At 46.2% G+C, this 24065-nt stretch overlaps 1 protein-coding gene across 1 annotated transcript; it reads left to right on the forward strand.

Annotated features, from left to right (window-relative positions):
• The first annotated feature begins 807 nt into the window (after positions 1-807).
• On the forward strand, positions 808-17051 carry VPS45 (vacuolar protein sorting 45 homolog). Its single transcript, XM_075329465.1, has 15 exons — positions 808-985; positions 1406-1540; positions 1890-1950; positions 3045-3124; positions 7227-7295; positions 7383-7520; positions 7593-7703; positions 7817-7951; positions 8034-8147; positions 8767-8934; positions 10597-10755; positions 10823-10930; positions 11385-11506; positions 11829-11960; positions 16387-17051. Exons 1-15 carry the CDS (start codon positions 893-895, stop codon positions 16472-16474), a joined length of 1713 nt encoding a protein of 570 aa, XP_075185580.1. The 5' UTR covers positions 808-892; the 3' UTR covers positions 16475-17051.
• Positions 17052-24065: the final 7014 nt, after the last annotated feature.

The following is a 24065-nucleotide window of genomic DNA, read 5'->3' on the forward strand; positions in this document are numbered from 1 at the left end:
CTGTGGATGTCACTATTATGGGGCACTGTGGATGTCACTATTATGGGGCACTGTGGGTGTCACTATTATGGGGCATTGTGGATGTCGCTATTATGGGGGCACTGGGGATGTCACTATTATGGGGCACTGGGGATGTCACTATTATGGGGCACTGTGGATGTCACTATTATGGGGGCACTGCGGATGTCACTATTATGGGGCACTGTGGATGTCACTATTATGGGGGCACTGTGGATGTCACTATTATGGGGCACTGTGGATGTCACTATTATGGGGCACTGTGGATGTCACTATTATGGGGGCACTGTGGGATGTCACTATTATGGGGCACTGTGGGTGTCACTATTATGGGGCATTGTGGATGTCGCTATTATGGGGGCACTGGGGATGTCACTATTATGGGGCACTGTGGATGTCACTATTATGGGGGAACTGTGGGATGTCACTATTATGGGGATACTGTGGATGTCACTATTATGGGGCACTGTCGATGTCACTATTATGGACGCACGGTGGATATGACTGTTATTATGCGGCACTGTCACCATTATGGGGGGGGGGGCATTGTGGATGTCACTATTATGAGGGCACCGAGGTGCTGAGTTATATTACACCACACCCCGCACGATGCCCCCTTCCCTTCTGGGTCTCTATATTATCCCTTTCGTCCTCTCTTTTCTTTGTTTCCGAACACCGGATTAGCGCAGACTTTCTCCACTGACTACAATTCCCGGCGTGCGTCGCGAAACGCGATGACGTCAGAGACGCGCTTCCTGCCTGCCCGAACAACCCGGATTCCTACAACTCCCAGCCTCCATTTCGGCGACACCCGGAAGTGAAGGTGTATTTGGCAGATCACAGCTGAGATCGGGGAGCTGAGTGCGGTGCGATCATGAACGTGGTGCTGGCAGTTAAGCAGTATGTGTCCAAGATGATCGAGGACAGCGGGCCGGGCATGAAGGTGCTGCTCATGGACAAGGAGACGGTGAGAGGAGGGCTCACTATGTGGCAGTGTAAATTTACATATAATTTGTGCACATGGGGCCCCTTGTTTTGTGGCGGGGGCCTCATTTTGGCTACGTAGTTGTTCAATCACTAGTTGTGACTGTCATCTAAGGAGCTGGTGCATGAAGAAACGTTTCTGATTGGCTGATATGACATCTATGATACTCGGGGGCGGGGCTAGTGCTCCCATATCTGCCCCTGAGGAGTTGTCTAAATTCTAGTGTTTTTCCTTTAGAGAAACCCACTAATGCTGATTGTGATCAGTTGATTAATAGTATTGTGATCCCACAAGCAATTTGGCAGACTAAACTGCTGGATTAAAGGGGTTTAAGCCATTTATCTGTGCAGCTTTAGCTGTGAGCTGTGTACATAACTCGTACTCTGTGATTGATATCCTCAGACTAGCGTGGTCAGCATGGTCTACACCCAGTCTGAGATTCTACAGAAAGAGGTCTACCTGTTCGAGCGCATCGACTCGGCCAACCGGGAGAGCATGAAGCACCTGAAGGCCATATGTTTCCTCAGGCCCACCAAGGTAATGGTGTAATGCTGGGGTAACTGCAGCCAGAAACACCAGTAGAACCAATCAGTGAGAGTGCTTTAAGTTGACTGTTAAAGGGGAACTCTCAGAAGGTCCCAAAACCTCCACTAGTTCTTTAGGGAAAAGTGAAATGTTCTGAGTCCCTATCAGTCCCTACATAAGATGGGCAAAGTCCTGACTTCTGTCTAGTGCCCATTTGTGGTCATTCCTGGGAGAAAGTTGCTCCACCGGAAACCTCTAGAAATGAAAGCTGTATACTGATTGGTCCTGACTGGCTACTAAATCATGATTTCCTTCCAATCTTTCTGATAAAAACTCTTTCTGTGTTCTGTCTCTTTAAAAGGAGAATGTTGACTACCTGATTAAGGAGCTAAGAAGGCCGAAGTACAGTGTCTACTTCTTGTGTGAGTATATGTCAGGTTTCCACCAGCAGAATAGTGAGTGCAGCTCTGGAGTATAATACAGGATGTAACTCAGGATCAGTAATGTAATGTATGTACACAGTGACAGCACCAGCAGAATAGTGAGTGCAGCTCTGGAGTATAATACAGGAGGTAACTCAGGATCAGTAATGTAATGTATGTACACAGTGACTGCCCCAGCAGAATAGTGAGTACAGCTCTGGAGTATAATGCAGGAGGTATCTCAGGATCAGTAATGTATGTGCACAGTGACTGCCCCAGCAGAATAGTGAGTGCAGCTCTGGAGTATAATACAGGAGGTAACTCAGGATCAGTAATGTAATGTATGTACACAGTGACTGCCCCAGCAGAATAGTGAGTGCAGCTCTGGAGTATAATACAGGAGGTAACTCAGGATCAGTAATGTAATGTATGTACACAGTGACTGCACCAGCAGAATAGTGAGTGCAGCTCTGGAGTATAATACTGGAGGTAACTCAAGATCAGTAATGTAATGTATGTACACAGTGACTGCCCCAGCAGAATAGTGAGTGCAGCTCTGGAGTATAATACTGGAGGTAACTCAAGATCAGTAATGTAATGTATGTACACAGTGACTGCCCCAGCAGAATAGTGAGTGCAGCTCTGGAGTATAATACAGGAGGTAACTCAGGATCAGTAATGTAATGTATGTACACAGTGACTGCACCAGCAGAATAGTGAGTGCAGCTCTGGAGTATAATACTGGAGGTAACTCAAGATCAGTAATGTAATGTATGTACACAGTGACTGCCCCAGCAGAATAGTGAGTGCAGCTCTGGAGTATAATACTGGAGGTAACTCAAGATCAGTAATGTAATGTATGTACACAGTGACTGCACCAGCAGAATAGTGAGTGCAGCTCTGGAGTATAATACTGGAGGTAACTCAAGATCAGTAATGTAATGTATGTACACAGTGACTGCCCCAGCAGAATAGTGAGTGCAGCTCTGAAGAATATAACAGCATAAGAAAGCCTTTTGGCTGTAAAAATTGCACAGCCTAGCATCATTTTTGTAATATACGTATGTGTTTTGGTTTTTTTTTTTTTTCTTCAGATTTCAGTAATGTGATCAGTAAAAGTGATGTGAAGTCTTTGGCTGAGGCGGATGAACAGGAGGTGGTGGCAGAAGTGCAGGTCAGTGTGTGCCTTTATCAGGTCACTGATTTGTCCTTGTATTATGTGTATTTTCCTATGGTATTATGCCTTGTGTATGTGTATATTCACATGTCTATGTTGGCCATATTAGGATATATATGCACACTATAGTTATAGTTCTTCAGCAAATAACACACCCTCTTTTTTTTTTTGTTAATGCGTTTTTTAAAGGAGAAACAAAATATGATAGGATAAGATTGATAGATAATCTAGAATAAATAGAAAGAAAGAGAATCTAGAATAGATAATTTAAAAGAACAGAATAGAAAGAAATAACAGACTAGCTCGATAGAGGGATAGCTGGCTTAGGCAGCTGTTTTTTTTTTTTTTTAAATTTATATTTTGGCAAAAAAAATGACGGGGGGGGGCCACATTTTTCTAAAGCCAGCCACCAATCAGGGTAATAAGGAATTAATAGCAGCCTATAGCTGCCACTATGTCCTAGATTAGTGATGGTAGGCATCTGAGACCCCACCCCCATCACTAATCTGTAAGGCCCTTTCCCCACCCCCCGCAAAACGGGTTTCAGGCGCATACTCAGACTGGGCCATTGCCTATAATGGAGCTGACGGAGTCAGTGTGAGCTCTGTCTTCCACCTTTTTCGGGCATATATGCTTTCTGCAGGCGGACACCCGAACATACTCTTTGATAGTACTACTGGATGTCCGCCTGCAGAAAACGTATACACCCAAAAATGGTGCAAGAAAGAGCACACATAAACTCAATCTACTCCATTATAGTCAATGGCCCCGTCGGCGTATGCATCTGAACCCTGTTTTGTGTGTGTGTGGGGGGGTTCGGATGGATGCTCTGACAGGACCAGTGAACGTAGGTAAAAAACGTAATGTGAAAACGGTCTAAGTGAAAGTAAATAAACACAAATCCCCAAAAATCCTTTATTTGGAATAAAGAAAAAGACACCCTCTTTCACCACTTTAACCCCCAAACACCCTTTCAGGTCTGAAGTAAGGCCCATTTCGCACATCTGGCATTTCGCCGGATCCGGCACACTCCAGTACAGAGTAATACAGTACAATGGCATCGCAGAAACCTCCGGTCACATGCTGTCATGTGACCGGAGCTTGCCACAATGCCATTGTATAGTATTTACACTGTACTGGAGTGTGCCGGATCCAGCAATCCGGTGAAATGCCGAATGTGGGAAACGGGCCTAATCTACACAAGGTCCCACAGTGATTCAACTCTGCTACATCCCTATCCTGTCATAGAGCATGACTGTCCGCTGTGAGCTACACCCAGCAACTGAAGTGAGTCGCGCTATCAGCGGTGATATCACTCAGGTTAGCCGCAGCCACAACTGGAATCCTCCACCCGTGACAGCAAAATACCAGAGTGACTGAAGTGAGCCACTCGGTCAGTGTAACATCAGTCAATTTAGTTGCAGCCACAGGGTGTCAGAATAAACTTGGGTGAATCCTGACGTCATAGCTGTGCACGCCGCGCTATCTCGGGTGTTGCGGCAGTGATATAATGGGTTCACCCAAATTCATTGACACCCTGTGGCTGCAACTAACCTGAGTGATTTCGCACTGCTCACTTGAGTCACTATAGTGATTTGCTGTCACAGTAGGAGTCCACCTGTGATCGCAAATCAGGCCGCGACTGAAATGAGCCGCAGGTGGAGGACTCGCCTGAGTGAGTGAGACACCTCACAGCGGGTAGTCATGCTCTATAGCCGCTCTCTGTGATTGTCAGATGTAGCCGTGCTGGAAGCGTCGTGGGACCTCGTGTGGATTACGTCGGACCTGAAGGAGTGTTATTGAGGTTAATAAAGTGGTGAAAAAGGGTGTTTTGTTGTGTGTTTTTTTTTTTTTTTTTTTTTTTTTTTTTTTTTTTTTTTTTTTGTTTTATTTAACCCCTTCAGCCCCCGGGCACTTTCCGTTTTTGCGTTTTTGTTTTTTGCTCCCCTTCTTCTGAGAGGCGTAACATTTTTATTTTTCCATCAATCTTGCCATATGAGGGCTTGTTTTTTGCGGGACGAGTTGTACTTTTAAATGAAACCGTAAGTTTTACCATATAGTGTACTGGAAAACGGCAAAAAAATTCCAAGTGCGGAGAAATTGCAAAAAAAGTGTGATCGTACAATAGTTTTTGGGATATTTTATTCACCATGTTCACTATATGGTAAAACTGAGGTATCTATGTGATGCCTCAGGTCGGTGCGAGTTTGTAGACACCAAACATGTATAGGTTTACTTGTATCTAAGGGGTTAAAAAAAATTCACAAGTTTGTCCAATAAAAGTGGCGCACGTTTTGCGCCATTTTCCGAAACACGTAGCGTTCTTATTTTTAAGGATCTATGCCTCAGTGATGGCTTATTTTTTGCGTCTCGAGCTGACGTTTATAATGGTACCATTTTTGCGCAGATGCTACGTTTTGATCGCCTGTTATTGCATTTTGCGTAAAACTTGCGGCGACCAAAAACCGTAATTTTGGCGTTTGGAATTTTTTTGCGACTACGCCGTTTACCAATCAGATTAATTGATTTTATATTTTGATAGATCGGGCATTTCTGAACGCGGCGATACCAAATATGTGTATATTTATTTATTTTTTAACCCTTTAATTTTCAATGGGGGGAAAGGGGGGTGATTTGAACTTTTAGGTTTTTTTTTTTTTTTTTATTTTTTAAAACTTTTTTTTTACTTTTTTTTTTTATTTTACTAGTCCCCCTAGGGGGCTATAGCGATCAGCAATCCGATTGCTGATCGCTATCTGCTGATCACAGCAATACCGCTGTAATCAGCAGATTCAGTCACTTTGGTTTTCCCTCTGCTCTCGGCCGAGGGAAAATGAAAGTGAAACATCGTAGCAGCAGGCGTCATCACATGACCCTGTGCTACGATGGCAACCACCGATAGTCACGTGATAACACACGTGACTTCCGGTGGGGGCGGCGGTGAGTAACAAACATGGCCGCGCGCATTTAAATCTTGCTGCCAGACTTTGGCAGCAAGATTTAAGGGGTTAATGGCCGCGGGTGGAAGCGATTCCACCCGCGGCTAGCAGGCACACATGTCAGCTGTTGAAAACAGCTGATATGTGTGCCGATCCACGCCGCCTGCCCGCGGCAGGGGGCGGGGCTTAACGGGACACGATCCTGGACTGATAGATCCGTCCAAGGTCGTGAAGGGGTTAAAATAAAGGATTTTTTGGGTGTTTATTTACTTTCACTTACAGATTAGTGATGGGGAGTGTGTCATAGACACCTGCCATCAGTAATCTAGGGCTTAATGACAGCTATGGGCTGCTATTAACTTATTAGCCCGATAGCCCTGGTGCGGTGGCAATCGGGAAGAGCCTGGTAAAGTTCCAAGACTGTCGCATCTAATGGATGCGGCAATTCCGGGTGGCTGCTGGCTGATATTTTTAGGCTGGAGTGCAGCATAATAACCATAGGCCTCCCCAGTCTGAGAATACCACCCCCCAGCTGTTTGGCTTTATTTTGGCTCGGTATCAAAATTAAGGGGACAGCACAAAGTTTGTTTTTGTTTGTTTTGGGTTTTTTTATGTATTTTTACTGTATGATATAGACCTGCCCACCAGCGTCTGTGATTGGTTGCAGTCAGACAGCTGTCACTCAGTGTGGGGGCGCATTTGACTGCAACCAATCACAGTTGCTGGTGGTCGGGAGAAGCAGTGAATATGTATGAGCCTAATGAGCGGCTGGGAAGAAGAATGAGAGGCCTTGAGAGCAGTGTGACAGCCGCCCCAGTGATCGGTGAGTATGAAGCCGCCATGGACTTTATATGGAGACCAGTATCTACCAGATACTGGGGCTCAATCCCCCGCCGACCCCGAGTCAGCGGGGGATTGATCTGCCAGCCCTCAGAAACACAGGGACAAAACGCAAAAATAATTGATATGCTGCTTCTTTATTCTGCACTCAAAACTGCAGGCAAAAAAGAAGCAATGTGTGCACAGCCTTTCTGAATTCTCATAGACTTTGCTGGGGAAGGCAATGCATGAAGTTTTGGGCAACCAAGTACACCCAAAAACGTGGCAAAAAACACAGCGTACGCACAAAGCCTAAGCTGGTATTCTCTTGTTTGTTGCAGGAGTTTTATGGAGATTACATTGCGGTGAATCCTCACGTCTTTTCTCTGAACATAGTCGGCTGCTATCAGGTAGTATAACCCAACGTGACTCGTAAATTGCAGTGAACATCTCCAAGGATGTAACCCCCCCCCTCCCCGTTACCTTCTCCATTCTAGGGCAGGAACTGGGATGCCGCCCAGCTCTCCAGAACCACACAAGGACTGACTGCTCTGCTCCTCTCCCTGAAAAAGTGTCCGATGATCCGATACCAGCTCTCGTCAGACATGGCCAAGAGGCTAGCGGAGGGTGTGAAGGTGGGTGTCGGTGACTGATGTCCATGGGGCAGATGATTCCTCAGACTCACTTTTCAGTCCTTTTCTCTCCAGCAAGTCATTACTAAGGAATATGAGCTGTTTGATTTCCGACGCACGGAGGTGCCGCCTCTTCTTCTCATCCTAGATCGCTCTGACGATGCTATCACACCTTTACTCAACCAGGTGGGTGCGTGGACAGGCGGGAGCGGGAATACTCTATTCATAAGTGTGCATGGATATTTATATCTATAGATGGCAGCAATTGCGAATTACCTTACGGCTCTGATTCTTTCTAGTGGACGTACCAGGCTATGGTCCATGAGTTACTGGGCATCAACAACAACCGTATCGACCTGTCGCGTGTGCCAGGAATCAGCAAGGACCTGAAGGAGGTGGTGCTGTCCGCAGAGAACGACGAGTTCTACGCCAACGTAAGCCACAGAAAAAAATCTAAGAGTTGCGACGGGTCTGTTTGAGCCGTAACAACATCTGGCGCCTCTTGCCTTTCCGCAGAACATGTACATGAATTTCGGAGAGATCGGGACCAACATTAAGAACCTGATGGAAGATTTCCAACGGAAGAAACCAAAGGAGCAGCAGAAGCTGGAGTCCATCTCCGACATGAAGGTACGTCACACCACCGTAGTGACCCAAACTGATATTTTCCTGCGATGTCTCCGGTTATTGAGGATTATGGTTGGATTGGCAATGACAAAATGCAGCATGTGAACATTCCCGAATATTCAGGCTTGCTTAAAAGGCTATTCTGGATTTCTACCAATTCAAGGTTTTATTCTGAACTGCTTCGTTCTTCCACACCTCCATACTTGAGGAATATGAACATAATCTTTAATAATTGGCCTTGAGCATTCTGCTATTCTACCACTAGAGGGCAGTCAGGTTCTTTAATCCCTGCATTGCTCCCATTCCGAGGGGATGTCGCTGTGATCCGATGTGATGTAGATGGCACTTGCTCGGGAGTTTAGCTCGTGCCATTCGCAGCACCGTGTAAAAGCTCGATCCCCTTAGATGCTGCAATCAATAGTGGCCACAGCATTTAAGATATTGAATGAAGGGGTAGAGCCCTCCTCTGTCACCTTATTGTGCTTGGAGGGTGATAATGGATTGATATGGCAGCTAGGGATCTACTAAAGCTCCTCACTGCTATCTTTTGTACTCCCATTTAGTCATTCTTAGTACATACAGCAATATTATGGGACTCCTTCCTTGGTTGTTTCTCTTCCAGGCTTTTGTTGAAAACTACCCCCAGTTCAAGAAAATGTCCGGCACAGTGTCCAAACATGTGACCGTGGTGGGCGAGCTGTCGCGGCTTGTGAGTGATCGCCACCTAATGGAGGTGTCTGAAGTGGAGCAGGAGCTGGCCTGTCAGAACGACCATTCCAATGCCCTACAGGTGAGATCCAACGCCTATCATCTTTGGGGTAGACAGCTGTTCCCAGCCTTGCCAGATGGCCGCTACACTCCAAGAAGATAGAATCCTACCAATCATCAACTACACTAAATGGGAACATCCCTTTAAGGGTTTTCTCCCATTTTTAGAGATGGGTATAGTCAGTGCTTGTAAAGACAATCACTTTTGCAATTTACTGCTTGCTAAAATTTTCAGCTGTTCTTGAGATATTATCAATTTTTATTCTTTTGTTTACAACTTGTTGCCTTGGAGACAGACCACCGCTATTGTGTAGCTTGTAAGTACCGTGCTGAAGCTTACAGGAATTTGTAGGCGACTTTAAAACAATACTGGCCAGCTTGGAAACAATGATTACAAGCTTAAAAGTAAATAGCTTGTAAGCACTGTGTTTTCTGCGTCTAGCCGCTGTGGTCGGCTGCCACGGCAATGAGCTTTTAACAAAAAAAGTGTTAATAACTGAAGAACGGCAGAAAATTTTAATCTGCAGTAAATTGATAAACTGTTTGTATTTATGAGCTCTATCTAACAATACCCTGTTTATAAAAATGGGAAAACCCCTTTAAGTAGGCAAAAAAATCTCATAGGAGCAGCAGTTTACACCTGTATGAGACCTACTTTAAGAGGGGGTCAGATGTGATTGATACCCAATGGGATCATTGGTATAGGCAGATGAAAATTCTGCCACCTTCCGGTCTTCAGATTAATAGATCAGTGTGAGAATGCAGAAATCCCATACACTACTGTAGTATAGTAATGTCCTTATCCCCCCCCCCCCCCCAGAGGAGACCGCACTATACAACTTCAAAGGATAATTAATGATGGCCATTGTACTGGTGATTCAGTCTCCTTGGTCTTTGCACAAAGCCTCAATTATTAGACCATGTGCCCAGTCATGGTAAGGTCATGCCAAGCCATCCCGCACGCTCTGGAACCGATGACACAGCCTTGTGTGTAGGTCTGGGCTGTTGAATGAGACACGGTCTTTGTACCGGGGGTCCCATTATAAGAATAATGATCCGGAGACTCCTTAAGAGTCATGCAGACAATGGGCTGGCTGTGCAGCCGTCACATAGACGTCAGCACACTGTGTCCTTTCCATCCAGCCTGTGTGACGTGCCCGATGCATCGCCCTCTAAAGGTTACATACCAACAGGGTGATGGGGATGTGAGCACACAGCCATTACCTTCTCCTTTATATGGAGGGCAGTCTGTTCTTCTGTATCTAAGAAAGGTGGGTGACCTGTAGTATTGTCTGCAATATCATCACCGGGCTGTCCTACACTCCTAAGTAACAAGTGTTTACTTAGTGCTAGGAGACACAGGATATTTTGGAGTTTGAAAGTGAATTGTGCTCCAGAGCTGCACTCCCTATTCTGCTGGTGCAGTCACTGTGTACATACACTACATTACTGATCCTGAGTTACATCCTGTATTCTCCTCCAGAGCTACACTCACTATTCTGCTGGTGCAGTCACTGTGTACATACATTACATTACTGATCCTGAGTTACATCCTGTATTCTCCTCCAGAGCTGCACTCACTATTCTGCTGGTGCAGTCACTGTGTACATACATTACTTGTCCTCTATTACACTAGATCCCACAAGCTTCAGAGCAGAACTTACTATTTGTTTTTTAATTTCAGAATGTGAAGCGTCTTCTTCAGAACCAGCGCCTGTCCGAATTGGACGCCACGCGTTTGGTCATGCTGTACGCTCTGCACTACGAGCGGCACAGCAGCAATGCCCTGCAGAATCTCCTCTCTGACCTCCGTAATCGGGGCGTGTCTGAGAAGTATCGCAGGGTAAGTATTTTCCCTTATTTCTCCCTATATGAGAGGAAGGTGCCTGACTGCTTTGGTTATTTGGCAGCTGGTGTCTTCCGTGGTGGAGTTTGGTGGGAAGAGAGTCCGAGGCAGCGATCTGTTCAGTCCTAAGGACGCCGTGGCTATCACCAAACAATTCTTCAAAGGACTCAAGGTCAGTGACTTATGGTTGGAGGATTTGGACAAACTCTCTACACCTCCTCATTGTTACATATCTATCCCGGCCAGCAGATGTGGAAAGGGTGGGATTTATAATCCGTAAGTAATCAGTCCGTTCTTCAAGATGATGTACTGGAACTATTAAAAATGAGCAAGCGTAAGGATCAAGGACCAAACTGGTATGTCTAGATGACTGGTGGGGTGTTCCCGGCGGACGGCGGCTCTTGCGGGGCCTTCTTCCAGAGTTCGCTGCCTCTTGCGGGGCTTTTTTTTTACCCCCAGAGTTCGCCGCCTCTTGCGGGGCCTTTTTTGTTACCCCCAGAGCACGCCGGCTTTTGTGGGCGCAGGGTCTGGTTTGACCTTACAAAGGAGAACTATATTAGAAAAGGGTTAGCACATTGAGGGCCTGTATTCCCAAAAAAAATGTTGACCTGTTTGTTTTCGTGCAGGGAGTGGAGAATGTGTACACCCAGCACCAGCCATTCCTCCTTGATACCCTGGACCAGCTGATAAAAGGGAAGCTGAGGGACAACATGTACCCTTATGTGGGACCTAGCACCCTGCGGGACCGGTAAGGCTACTGCCATTTACACCTACCACTTCCCTAAGGCTGGTCATTTGAACCAGCCATGCTATATAGATGCATGCACAGCTCAGCTTTGGCATGCATGTGGTCACTTATCTCTACAAGCACAAAAGGTGCCCAGTCTTCCTCTCCTCCAGCATTAAGTATCTGTCTGCTTAATGTCTTCAATGGAGGCGCACCATGCAGCGTGTTCTGCTGCGATCGATGACTGGTATATCACACATGATGTCTGCACATATATTTCTTTATAATCCAGCAGTTGGGTGTCATGGAGGTCCTCAAGCTTTATAAATGATTCTGTCCGCAGGCCTCAGGATATCATTGTCTTCATAGTTGGAGGAGCAACTTATGAAGAAGCTCAGACTGTTTATAACCTGAACCGAACAACACCGGGGGTCCGCATTGTCCTTGGCGGGACCACTATTCATAATACGAAGAGGTAAGTTGGTGCCCCTGAAGGGCATTGATTTGATTGACAGCTGTTCCTCCTGATCTCTCAAATTGTCCCTCCAGTGAGGAAGGAGACAAACTCTAGCGCCACCTATTGGAAGTAACAATCCTAAAAGTCAAAAGTGGCTTTTTAAACAAGCCTTTTCATAAGACTTGGGATTTAACGCCAGATCAGAATCCTAATTTGCAGACATGGTGTTTCGGGGTGATTGCCCCTCGTCAATTCAAAGTGTGGGTATCTGATCTGGCTTATGAAAAGATATGTAGGAACCACGGGGAAGACTATTCTCCTTACATAGACCTCTCTACGCGTGTGTGCTCGGCAACTCCGATGTGTCCTGTCTTTCTCTTGTTCGCCCCCAACATGTGCTGTTCTTCTCTTTTCTCTTCTTCTGTCATCGCCACCCTACAACAACCCATCTTACTACAGACCATCTCTGGGGTCCCGGGCATCCCATTACTAGAACACGACATCTGAAACCCGAGCCAGGATTTTTCCTCTGGTCTCAGTCTAGTTGGACAGACCCAGAGGTGTAATGAACGCCGCCGCTCGGCTGTCATCGGAGTCAGGCTTAACTGTGTATTTTCCAGTCCTGTCATCAGGTGCCGGAGCTGAGCGAGAAGAATTGGGTTACAAGATCTGTGTAACGGGGTCAGTCCCTAGAGGGGGTTAAGGCTGGGTGGATTTCCCACTAACACAACCTCATGTGATCAGTAGCCAGTCCGCCAGGGTGTCATTATAGAAGAATACGGCCATCGTGATCTTATGATGACAGCCCCTGTTGGAGCAGGTGGGTTTGGCAGTCCTTAGTTCCAGCATACTCTGAGATGAGCAGCGATATACGGGGCTTCTTAGACTCCAACATATCTAGTGTAAATGACAGGCCGAATCGTCTTGTGAAGGAAAGTTCTTGCAGAACGGTGGGTGCAGTTGTATCCACACGACTCCTCTGTAAGCAAAGCAGCCCGGGCTCCAGACTGACACATTGTGATGCAATGCTGAGGTGGAAGGGTGAGCAATGTTTGGCCACCCTGATGATGTTTAGTCTGATATATCATCCAACCCTCGTTTTACTTCCAGTTTACCCAGTATTTCTATTCCATTTTTGGATATTTTTCTTTTTTTAGAAGGGGATCCTATTATTAAGAGAACATACATCCCTTTACAGAAAAGACATTTCGGGTAACACCATACTTTTTGCTTCCAGCTGTCATCAGGCAATAAATTATTTTATTAATTGCCATTTTCATCATGTAATATATCGTATTGAGAGCAGAATATGCAATATGTGGGTTTCACCATTGGAAAATTAGAAAGACGCATTGCTGAACACATTTTTTAACATAAGTAATTAAAAATAGTTCATATTCTGGGGCAGTGAAACATTTCATTAATACTCTTAATGGGGATCTTGCACACTTTAAGTTCTACGGTATCGAGAGAGGCAAGTTCCCCAAAAGAGGAGGAGACAGACATATGTAACAACACCAGAGCCTTTTTGGGTCCTCACTCTGAATACCAAATTCTCTTAGATCGCAGCAGCAGCATCTCCTCCTTTTCAGCAGCAGCTCCCTTTTTGTCAACGGCGGCGGCAGCTCCCTTTTTTTGGCAGCGGCAGCTCCCTTTTTTTGGCAGCGGCAGCTCCCTTTTTTTGGCAGCGGCGGCTCCCTCTTTTGGCAGCGGCGGCTCCCTCTTTTGGCAGCGGCGGCTCCCTTTTTTGGCAGCGGCGGCTCCCTTTTTTGGCAGCGGCGGCTCCCTTTTTTGGCAGCGGCGGCTCCCTTTTTTGGCAGCGGCGGCTCCCTTTTTTGGCAGCGGCGGCTCCCTCTTTTGGCAGCGGCGGCTCCCTCTTTTGGCAGCGGCGGCTCCCTCTTTTGGCAGCGGCGGCTCCCTCTTTTGGCAGCGGCGGCTCCCTCTTTTGGCAGCGGCGGCTCCCTCTTTTGGCAGCGGCGGCTCCCTCTTTTGGCAGCGGCGGCTCCCTCTTTTGGCAGCGGCGGCTCCCTCTTTTGGCAGCGCCCGCTCCATCTTTTGGCAGCGCCGGCTCCCTCTTTTGGCAGCGCCGGCTCCCTCTTTTGGCAGCGCCGGCTCCCTCTTTTGGCAGCGCCGGCTCCATCTTTTGGCAGCGCCGGCTCCCTCTTTTGGCAGCGCCGGCTCCCTTTTTTGGCAGCGCCGGCTCCCTTTTTTGGCAGCGCCGGCTCCCTTTTTTGGCAGCGCCGGCTCCCTTTTTTGGCAGCGCCGGCTCCCTTTTTTGGCAGCGCCGGCTCCCTTTTTGGCAGCGGCAGCTCCCTTTTTAATTTATTTTTTTATCAGCAGGATTTTGCTCTGGCTCATGGGATTTTAAGTCTGTGCTATGAATGAGATTGTATTTACGGAGTAGCCACTTTATAGAGTATAATACTCTGTCAAATCATTTGGGTTCATAAAGTTCAAGTACTGTTCATCCTTCTGATAGGTCAGTGTTGATTTTCCAGCAAAATTCTTAGTCTCCTTAAGCCATTTTGGTGACCATGTTTAGCTGCTTCTCCATTAAAGCTTGGCACTAGCTTGTTCAGTGAGGGTCTCAGACTTCATAATAGAAATAACACTCGTCTTCTAAACCTCACTGGAAAAACAGGCCTCCTTGTCCATTATCTGTACATGAGGCCCAAATTACCTGCGGGGGTCTCATTAAGAAGGGATATGGATACTTGCAGTAGTTTCCACACCAGGAGTGGAAAAAATATCCAGTATGTTTGACAGTGGAGCTCAGGTGATGCATCAGGGGGTCCCAGCCTCCGCACCGCTCTTTCTTGTCCCTCAGCCCTTCTATTATTTACATGCACAGTGGGATCGGGTGACGGGATTTACATAGAGAGTAGAAACACTAAACGCTCACACACAGACACCATTAACCAGTGTGTGGCCTAGATCACACCTCCTCCTTTTTTGGGGGCACCTGAGGGGTCAGCACAATATATTATCTATACAGGTGTTTGGGTTTAGGGGATTATGTATGAGTGGAAGCCTGTTTATGGGTCTGGTAGACACAGACATATTTTCTTTATGATGCTCTGATAAATACACTGTAATCAGTCCGGCCTAGGCTGGGACAGAACTGTAAATTTATGTTGAGTGACAGCAAACGGAGATCTTAAGAAAGAAAACAAAAACGCAAAGCTCCTGCGATATACAAAGGGGTTGTTGACCTGCTCCATTTTAGGATGGAAGGGTAGAGGGGGGCTCCTGCTGCAGAGTCAGGGGATGCTCATGCTGCAGACAAGGCAGAGACAATGGGCTCCTGCTGCAGATGGGGGGAGGTTCTCGCTGCAGACAGGGCGAGGGGTGGGGGCTGCTTCAGTCAGGGCAAGGGATAGGCTCCTGCTTCAGAGTTAGGCAAGAAGGGGCGGTTCCTGTGGCAGACAGCATGGGGAGTCTCTTGCTGTAGGTGAGGCAGGTGGTAGGCTCCTGCTGCAGGTGGGTCGGGGGTTGGGCTCCTGCTGCAGGTGGGGCGGGGTGAGGGTTAGGTTCCTGCTGCAGACGAGGCGAGCAATAGGCTCTTGCTGCAGGAGGGGGTAGGGATAGGCTCCGGCTGTAGGCGGGACTGTGGGGATAGGCTCCGGCTGTAGGCGGGGCTGTGGGGATAGGCTCTGGCTGTAGGCGGGGCTGAGGGGGGTAGGCTTCTGCTGCAGACAGTAGGAAGGTAAATTGAGGACACGCTGTCCTCCCAAAACAAACGCAGGAGGAGACTATACATTTTTCAGTTAATTATAATATGTAATGAGCGGCCACAATGTGATCGGTGTGGTACCGGCCTACACTAATCTGTCATATACAACACTGTGTTTTAGATGCAGCTGAGAAATTCGCTGTTCTGTTAACCCCTTTAACACTGTGATATATCTTTAGTGGGTTTCTCCTGCTTTAGGATTATTCACGGATCCCATAAGAAAAAAAAACAAAACAAGGGGATTTCGTATCCTAATGCCTCAAGCTGCCCTCGTAAGAGTCATCTAATCCGCTGACCTAATTGTTATTTCCAGACTGGCTTACAGCGTCCGTCTCTGACGCACACGAGGCTCCCTGTCACTGACCGATGAGCAGGGGACAGGAGACATCCGCCTCGGGCACGCTCGGTACATGTCATGGCATCACAGCTATGACAGGCACCGTCCTGTGGGCGCAGGGCTATGTAGTGTACTTATATGGAGACCACTGTGCCAATACCTGGAGCCGGGTTTTATCACGGCACAAGATAAAAAAAAACATTAATCTGCTAAAACACTCTGTGCTGCTGAGGGGAAATATTATATAATTTTGGATTATGATGGAATTTAGTCATTAGATTACATAATGCAGAATCCATGGTAATCCTGTTGGGTAATGCTCAGGTTACGGTGTCTGTATGTATGTGCTGATCAGATGTCTCTACTCTTTGCAGTTTCCTGGAAGAAGTCCAAGCAGCTGGCCTCCACGGCCGCCCTTCAGAAGCCTACCAGGGGGCAGCGCGGTCATCAGTCAGGCGGTGAGCACACAGACGTGGCATTCCTGCTGGGGTCCATTGTGTCATGCTGTGCACTGCGTTCTCTCTCCTCCTGGAGACCCCTCTATTGTGCTACGTCTGTGTCTGGGGGCACCTTACATCCATTCTCATGGACAACTACAGCTAGAAGACTGCCACCCTTGTTGAGCAACAATGGATCCATGTCCATAAGTCTCTGCTCGTCCAGAGCTACCAGATTTGGGGTATTCAGGTAGTAAACGGACTGACGTATTTGCCCCTCACAAGGGCAAGAGAATATGTTGTCGGGAGGCACAATGCAGTGAAGGGGCGCCTTATTTAATATGGGGATAATCTGTATATAAAAACATTGATATTTAATGGCACAAAAATGAACATTGCCTTTAGTCGTCCTTGCCCATGGGTGGTGGTGGTGGGGGGTATGATCAGGACCACACTATTGTAATGCATGGCATGTGGTAAAAGGCATCCGTTCACTTACATTACATACATAGAAAATGAGGTGGTCAGAAAACATACGGCCTTTAATGTGGCCCTGTCCTTTGTAAAAAAAATAAAACCTGTATAAAAGCACGGCCTTGCAAGCCTAGTCTCCCAGCATCAAATAAATCTGCGTTTGGTGCCATTAGAATATTCCAGGAACGGTCCCATTTCTCATTCTCTGTAATTTGACATTCAATATTTACCAGCATTCTGCCAGCATTAGAGGTGCTGGAACTTTTCATCCAATAGCTTGTCTGTCCTTAACTGAATGATTGTCGTTTCTCTGTTATGCCTGGATAGTTTGCATGGGTGGCAAAGTCTCCGCCTCTCTGTAGAAGGGGTGGTAGAGGCTCCGCCTCTCTGTAGAAGGGGTGGTAGAGACTCCGCGTCTGTAGAAGGGGTGGCAAAGGCTCCGCCTCCCTGTAGAAGGGGTGGCAAAGGCTCCGCCTCCCTGTAGAAGGGGTGGCAAAGGCTCCGCCTCCCTGTAGAAGGGGTGGCAAAGGCTCCGCCTCCCTGTAGAAGGGGTGGCAAAGGCTCCGCCTCCCTGTAGAAGGGGTGGCAAAGGCTCCGCTTCCCTGTAGAAGGGGTGGCAAAGGCTCCGCCTCCCTGTAGAAGGGGGGCAAAGGCTCCGCCTCCCTGTAGAAGGGGGGGCAAAGGCTCCGCCTCCCTGTAGAAGGGGGGGGCAAAGGCTCCGCCTCCCTGTAGAAGGGGGGGCAAAGGCCCCGCCTCCCTGTAGAAGGGGGGGCAAAGGCCCCGCCTCCCTGTTGAGAGGGGGGGTAGAGGCTCTACCTCCCCATTGAGGGGGGTAAAGGTCCCTCCTCCCTGTAGAGTAGGGTAAAGGCCTTCCCCCAATTTGCCTCTTTCCCCTAGTGTTCGAGACGGATTAATCTGGCTGTTGCAGCATGAGCACAGATTGCAACAAGCCCCTTTTCGATGAATTGAATATTTGCAGACCTTTCTGCTCAAAATCTTCCCTTGTGTGAAGAAACGCAGAGGAGGACTGTTACATTTCTGTAATATTTGCTGTACACGCTTATGTTATCCGGTGTGGATACAAGGATGGCCTTAACCCTGACAAAACTTTTCATTTTGAGTTCAAACATAAACATTTCTTAAAGGGACACTAAAGTTAAAGTCCACGTTCTATTTTCTGTGCAGTGCTATTGTTTTCTGTTATCAGCTGTTTCAGACAGGGCAGAAATTTCCAATGGTTTTAGGGGTTAACTGGGTATGCATGTGCAATATTATTGGGAGGAGCCCCATGTGTGATAACTAGAGATGATCGTGTACCTCAAATATTCGGCTTCGCGAATATTCGATACGCAATGTAAGTCTATGGGAAACCCGAATAACAACTATTTGGAACTCTTCGGGCTTCCCATAGACTTACATTGTGCATCGAATATTCACATAGTGGTGACCTGTTCGTTGGATATTTGCGAAGGTGAATATTTGAGGTATTCGATCATCCCTAGTGATAACATAAATATGTGAGCAAGGATGGTTGACCTTAGGGAGATCAACATCCACCACTGCGGAGACACCATCACGTGTTTCTCAACGCAGTGATTCTAGAGCAATGCCCCCTGGGAAATATTCAAAGCAAGAAGGCCTGCGGAGACACCATCACATGTTTCTCAACGCTGGCAGCGAAAGACCTGGCTAGTTTCCTGCCAGCGTTGAGAAACACGTGATGGTGTCTCCGCAGGCCTTCTTGCTTTGAATATTTCCCAGGGGGCATTGCTCTAGAATCACTGCGTTCAACCATCCTTGCTCACATAGTCTTTTACTAGGCAATGCTCCCACTAGCCAGATTCCTACTCCACACTGATGAGGGGCAAATACCCCGAAACGGCTGTCTGTGGATGGATACCATGTTTGGTATAGGTGGTCTTTTTGACTGGAGACTGCCCTTCCCGTGGTTGTTCCTTCCCGGTGAAAGACCTGGCTAGTTTCCTGCCAGCGTTGAGAAACACGTGATGGTGTCTCCGCAGGCCTTCTTGCTTTGAATATTTCCCAGGGGGCATTGCTCTAGAATCACTGCGTTGAGAAACACGTGATGGTGTCTCCGCAGTGGTGGATGTTGATCTCCCTAAGGTCAACCATCCTTGCTCACATAGTCTTTTACTAGGCAATGCTCCCACTAGCCAGATTCCTACTCCACACTGATGAGGGGCAAATACCCCGAAACGGCTGTCTGTGGATGGATACCATGTTTGGTATAGGTGGTCTTCTTGACTGGAGACTGCCCTTCCCGTGGTTGTTCCTTCCCGGTGAAAGACCTGGCTAGTTTCCTGCCAGCGTTGAGAAACACGTGATGGTGTCTCCGCAGGCCTTCTTGCTAGTGATAACATAAAGGGGTCTTCTGCTCTTCAGATGTATTAGACATAATAATGGTGTCTCCATCTAAGATTTAGGCTGCTGTTCCTCCACAACTGTCCACAGGTGTCTACTGTATTATGTGAATGTCTAATTGTAGATAAATACATTACATTGGTATCACTGCGATTCTTTTCTGTGTTTTTTTTTGGATTGGGGCCAATGGAAGAAGGTTACCAATCCCTGGGCATGTACTGGATTTAATAAAAATGATGTCCAAGTGGTTTTTGTCTCTCCTCCTTTTAGAGCTCCATTTCAAGGAAGTAGAAAGTGACCGCTACTGCCACCTATTGGAAGACGTTTCTATACATATTATTTTTTTAAGGAGCTTTGTAACATAAAAACATAGGAAAAGATCCCGTCCCACCCTGTAATAAATGTCTCCTATATGATCCCATTTTGAAATTGAGAAATGTATAAAGAAATCTTCATCCTGTGTGTGGCTCTAAGATGTCTAACTTCAGCAGGAGCCTCTCCCCATCTGCTTTGTCTACGGTAAGATTAAATATCATGAAGCACCGTCCCCTCGATGTAAAGGGTACAAGCCAAAGCTAGAACCGATCAGCAGGAGATTAAAGGTAAAGGGTAAAAAGAAAATGACTGTAAATCAGAATTTTATGTTTAATTTAAATATTTGTCTATTTTTGTTATGATCAAATTATTAAAAATTAAAATTAGAAATACTGGGCCTTTTTTTTTTTACTCTAACTTCCTGTTAGGAAGTGCACATGAACATTAGCAGCAATGTATAGACTCCGCCCCTATCTTGTGTATTGAAGCCTCTAATGAGCGTGTGCTAAAATCATTATGAAGGGAGGTGGGAGCAGGACATTGCCTAATGTGATGGAAGGCTATTGTGTCATCAGGTGGAGGTGTGATCAGTCATTGTAATCCTGCCTCTGCTGATAATGAAATTGCTGAAAACTCTTCATTTAAGAAAAATAATAACCTAAAAAAAGTCTTTTTTTTTTTTTAATACATGTAACAATAATCCTGATATTAACAGTATCTCCTTTTCTGACATCACAGTGCCTATAATTCTTGTGTTTTACAAGACTGATTCCTGGCTAAAATGCTGTGGCCTAACCCTTTTAACTAATGTTTTGTTCAATCACCTCCATCTCTCAATATTAAAAATGGACAAAAACTTTAGCTTTGATCAATTATTATCTTCCATATATTTCCAGTTGGTGCTGTCACAGGTTTTTTTTTTTTCTCCAGTCGGCTGATCTTGAGGGACGCTGTGGCTGCCAGCGGTTAGAGAGTTGCAGGATGTTGTCTTTCACAATAACAGTCTATTAGTAGTTCCACCGATGGTCCAGTCATGATTACGTGACACTGGATCTTCCTCTAATGTGAGGTTTGGGGGCAGATAGCGATGGGACTCGTTAATTAGGGAGAAAATACTGGTTGTAATTATTCTTAAGAGCTAGTAACTACACGTACTGGGGTGGGCAGGAAAGCAAATTGTGTTGTACTCCATTGTGACATTACAAACAGCTCTGATCCTTTGAGGTCTGGACTCCACCGATCTCTCAAGGTTTCCTGTCGTATCTGACACTGAACAGATCTATTAACCCATGAGACCCGTTTTCCAGTTACACCCACAACTGACATCTCATATAGAAGTCTGGTGACTATGGAGAAAGTCGAATGTGTTGACCGATGATCAGACAGAAAGGTCCTCAGATTTTTCCTGACTGGCCATTATCCTGCAGAAAGAAGTGCTGCGATACATGGGTTATGTGACATGACCACAGAAATGCTAGAACCCAGGGATTTTCACCAGCATATTACCATACTCCAATCGTTGTGCCTGGGCATTCTGGTGTAGACTTTTTCTCCGATAAGTGATGACCTCGGCTGTCCACATAGTGGAGAATGTGATCCATAAGACCAGGTCACCACCTTCCATCCCTCAATGGTCCACTTCTGATGTTCACATGCTCATTATATGTACTTTTGTAGAAGGACACTCTAAAGGCCGCTTTACATGCTGCGATATCGCTAGCATGCGTACCCGCCTCCATCAGTTGTGCGACACGAGCAAATCGCTTCCCGTGGCGCACAACATCGCGCAGACCCGTCACACTACCTGCCTACTGACGTCGCTGTGACCGGCAAACCGCCTCCTTTCTAAGGGGGCGGTTCATTCAGCGTCACTGTGACGTCACAGCAGTGTCACCGAACCGCCGCCCAATAGAAGCGGAGGGGCGGATATGAGCGGGACGTCACATCCCGCCCACCTCCTTCCGTCCTCATTGCTGGCGGCCGCAGGTAAGGTGAGGTTCCTCATTCCTGCGGTGTCACACATAGCGATGTATGCTGCTGCAGGAGCAACAAACTACTTCGTACACCGAGCAGCAGCGATATTCGAGATTAGGGGGTGATGTCACTGATGAGCGATTTTGACAGTTTTTGCAACGATTCAAAATTGTTCATAGGTGTCACACGCAAAGACATCGCTAAAGCGACCATATGTGCGTCACAAATCCCGTGACCCCAACGAGATCACTTGAGCGATGTCGCAACGTGTAAAGCGGCCCTAAGGCTCTTGGCGATCTGTGATCTGTTAAATAGCTTGAGATTTTCTTATTATTGATATATTTATCAATTATTTGGGGTATTACCTGTGGTATAAGTCCAGAGGGGCTCATCTTCACTCGCTTTCTGCATTATTGAGCCTTAGGTACTCACAAACCTGTTAACAGTTTTCCTTGTGTGGTTTATATTTGGTAGGTAATAATCACTATAAAACCTGATACAGGAAAAATATATCTTTGTACCGTGTTAGCCAGTAGAGATAAATAAAAAGTTTGTTTAAAAGAACTGATAGTCCTCAGTAGTTGATACCTTTTATTGGCTAACTGAAAAGATGGTAATAATAGCAGCTTTCCAGACTACTCACGTCTCTTCCTGCAACCAGAAAAAATGTAAGACCTGTCCATTTATTTTGACATCGGACAAGATAAAAATTCCCAGATCACATCAGGACTACAAGATCCCAGGTACCTTCAGCTGCACCACAACCAATGGGGTGTACTTGATTATATGTACCAAATGTCCAACTTGGGGTCTGTATGTAGGGGATAAGGTATGCACACCAGTGACTATGCAAGGGGAATACATGTAATAGCAGAAACTGCTGTGTGAATACTGACTTGAAAAATCCAATAGCTATATGTAAGAATGAAATGTGAAAAATGGAACCTGCATTACTGCCATGAATATATGAATAAAGAGAAATTTAGCTACTGAATTGATCAATGCAATAGAGCCCCAACACTACGCCAAAGTATTTCTCTACGTTGGGGTCCCTAGCTTGTGTGTGTCTGCATGAGAGGACACATTAGCTAGGGACCCCAACGTAGAGAAATACTTTGGCGTAGTGTTGGGGCTCTATTGCATTGATCAATTCAGTAGCTAAATTTCTCTTGATTCATATATTCATGGCAGTAATGCAGGTTCCATTTTTCACAATTCATTCTTACATATAGCTATTGAATTTTTCATGTCAGTATTCACACAGCAGTTTCTGCTATTACATGTATTCCTCTTGCATAGTCACTGGTGTGCATACCTTATCTCCATATAATGATGTTTTTTAGGTTTTTGCACCCAGTTCAGACACAGAATGGAGTTCCAAACGTTATTCCTTATTTGTATGTAGGGGAGACCGGAGAACAGCTCAGGACAAGTATGAATTCTCACCCCAACACAATTAGAGAAAAAAAGGATGGCTCTACCTGTGGCCAAACATTTTTGGAACCCCGACCACAGCATCATGGACATAAAATTGCTGGTATTGAAAGGAAATTTCAAGTCCCAAAGAGACAGGAGACTTTGGGAATACAAACTTATGATGACCTTTGACACATTCAGAGCAGGAATGAATGTGTCTCATGGATTCATGTCTTTTTACATGAATTAAGAAATGTGTTCCTCAGATCATCCGGGGGCATCACAGCCCAGACCAGACCCCAATCAGAGGACAATAAAACTTTCACACTGCTTATCTATGAACTACAACAATATTTATGGCCACAACAGTTTGCCCCCTTGCCATAGTGATAGTTTTGCTTCACATAACTTGTTTTTTTTTTAGGTTTTTTTTTTTACTGCACTATTTAGATTTTGTGTTATACCATGCCTGATGAAGAGACCTGAGTAGTCTGGAAAGCTGCTATTATTACCATCTTTTCAGTTAGCCATTAAAAGGTATCAACTACTGAGGACTCTCAGTTCTTTTAAACAAACTTTTTTTTATAAAACCTGAAATATTTTGGGAACCTACAACAATACCTGACAGATACAGAGGACACTCCACGCAATCTGCTGTATACCAGGAAAACTCCACGAGACCCGCCTAATTGGAAGACCCCATGAGACTCAACACCTATCGGCAACACCACACAAGACCCGACATATACCAGGAACACCCCACAAGACCCAACATTTACAGGAACTGCACCTACCGTAAACCGGGAACACCACACAAGACCTGTTGTATACTGGGAACGCATCACAAGACCCGACGTATACAGGCAACACCCCACAGAGCCCAACATATACTGGGAACTCTCAACAAGACTCAATGTATACCGGGAACACTCTGCAAGACCCTCTATATAATGGGAGTACCCTACAAAGCCTGCTATATGACAGAAACACCTGCTATAAACACAACACCCCACAGGACCCACAGAATTCCTGGAACTTTCCACAAGACTGTCTGC

This window comes from Anomaloglossus baeobatrachus, chromosome 12, assembly GCF_048569485.1.
Source record: "Anomaloglossus baeobatrachus isolate aAnoBae1 chromosome 12, aAnoBae1.hap1, whole genome shotgun sequence".
Lineage (NCBI taxonomy): Eukaryota > Metazoa > Chordata > Amphibia > Anura > Aromobatidae > Anomaloglossus > Anomaloglossus baeobatrachus.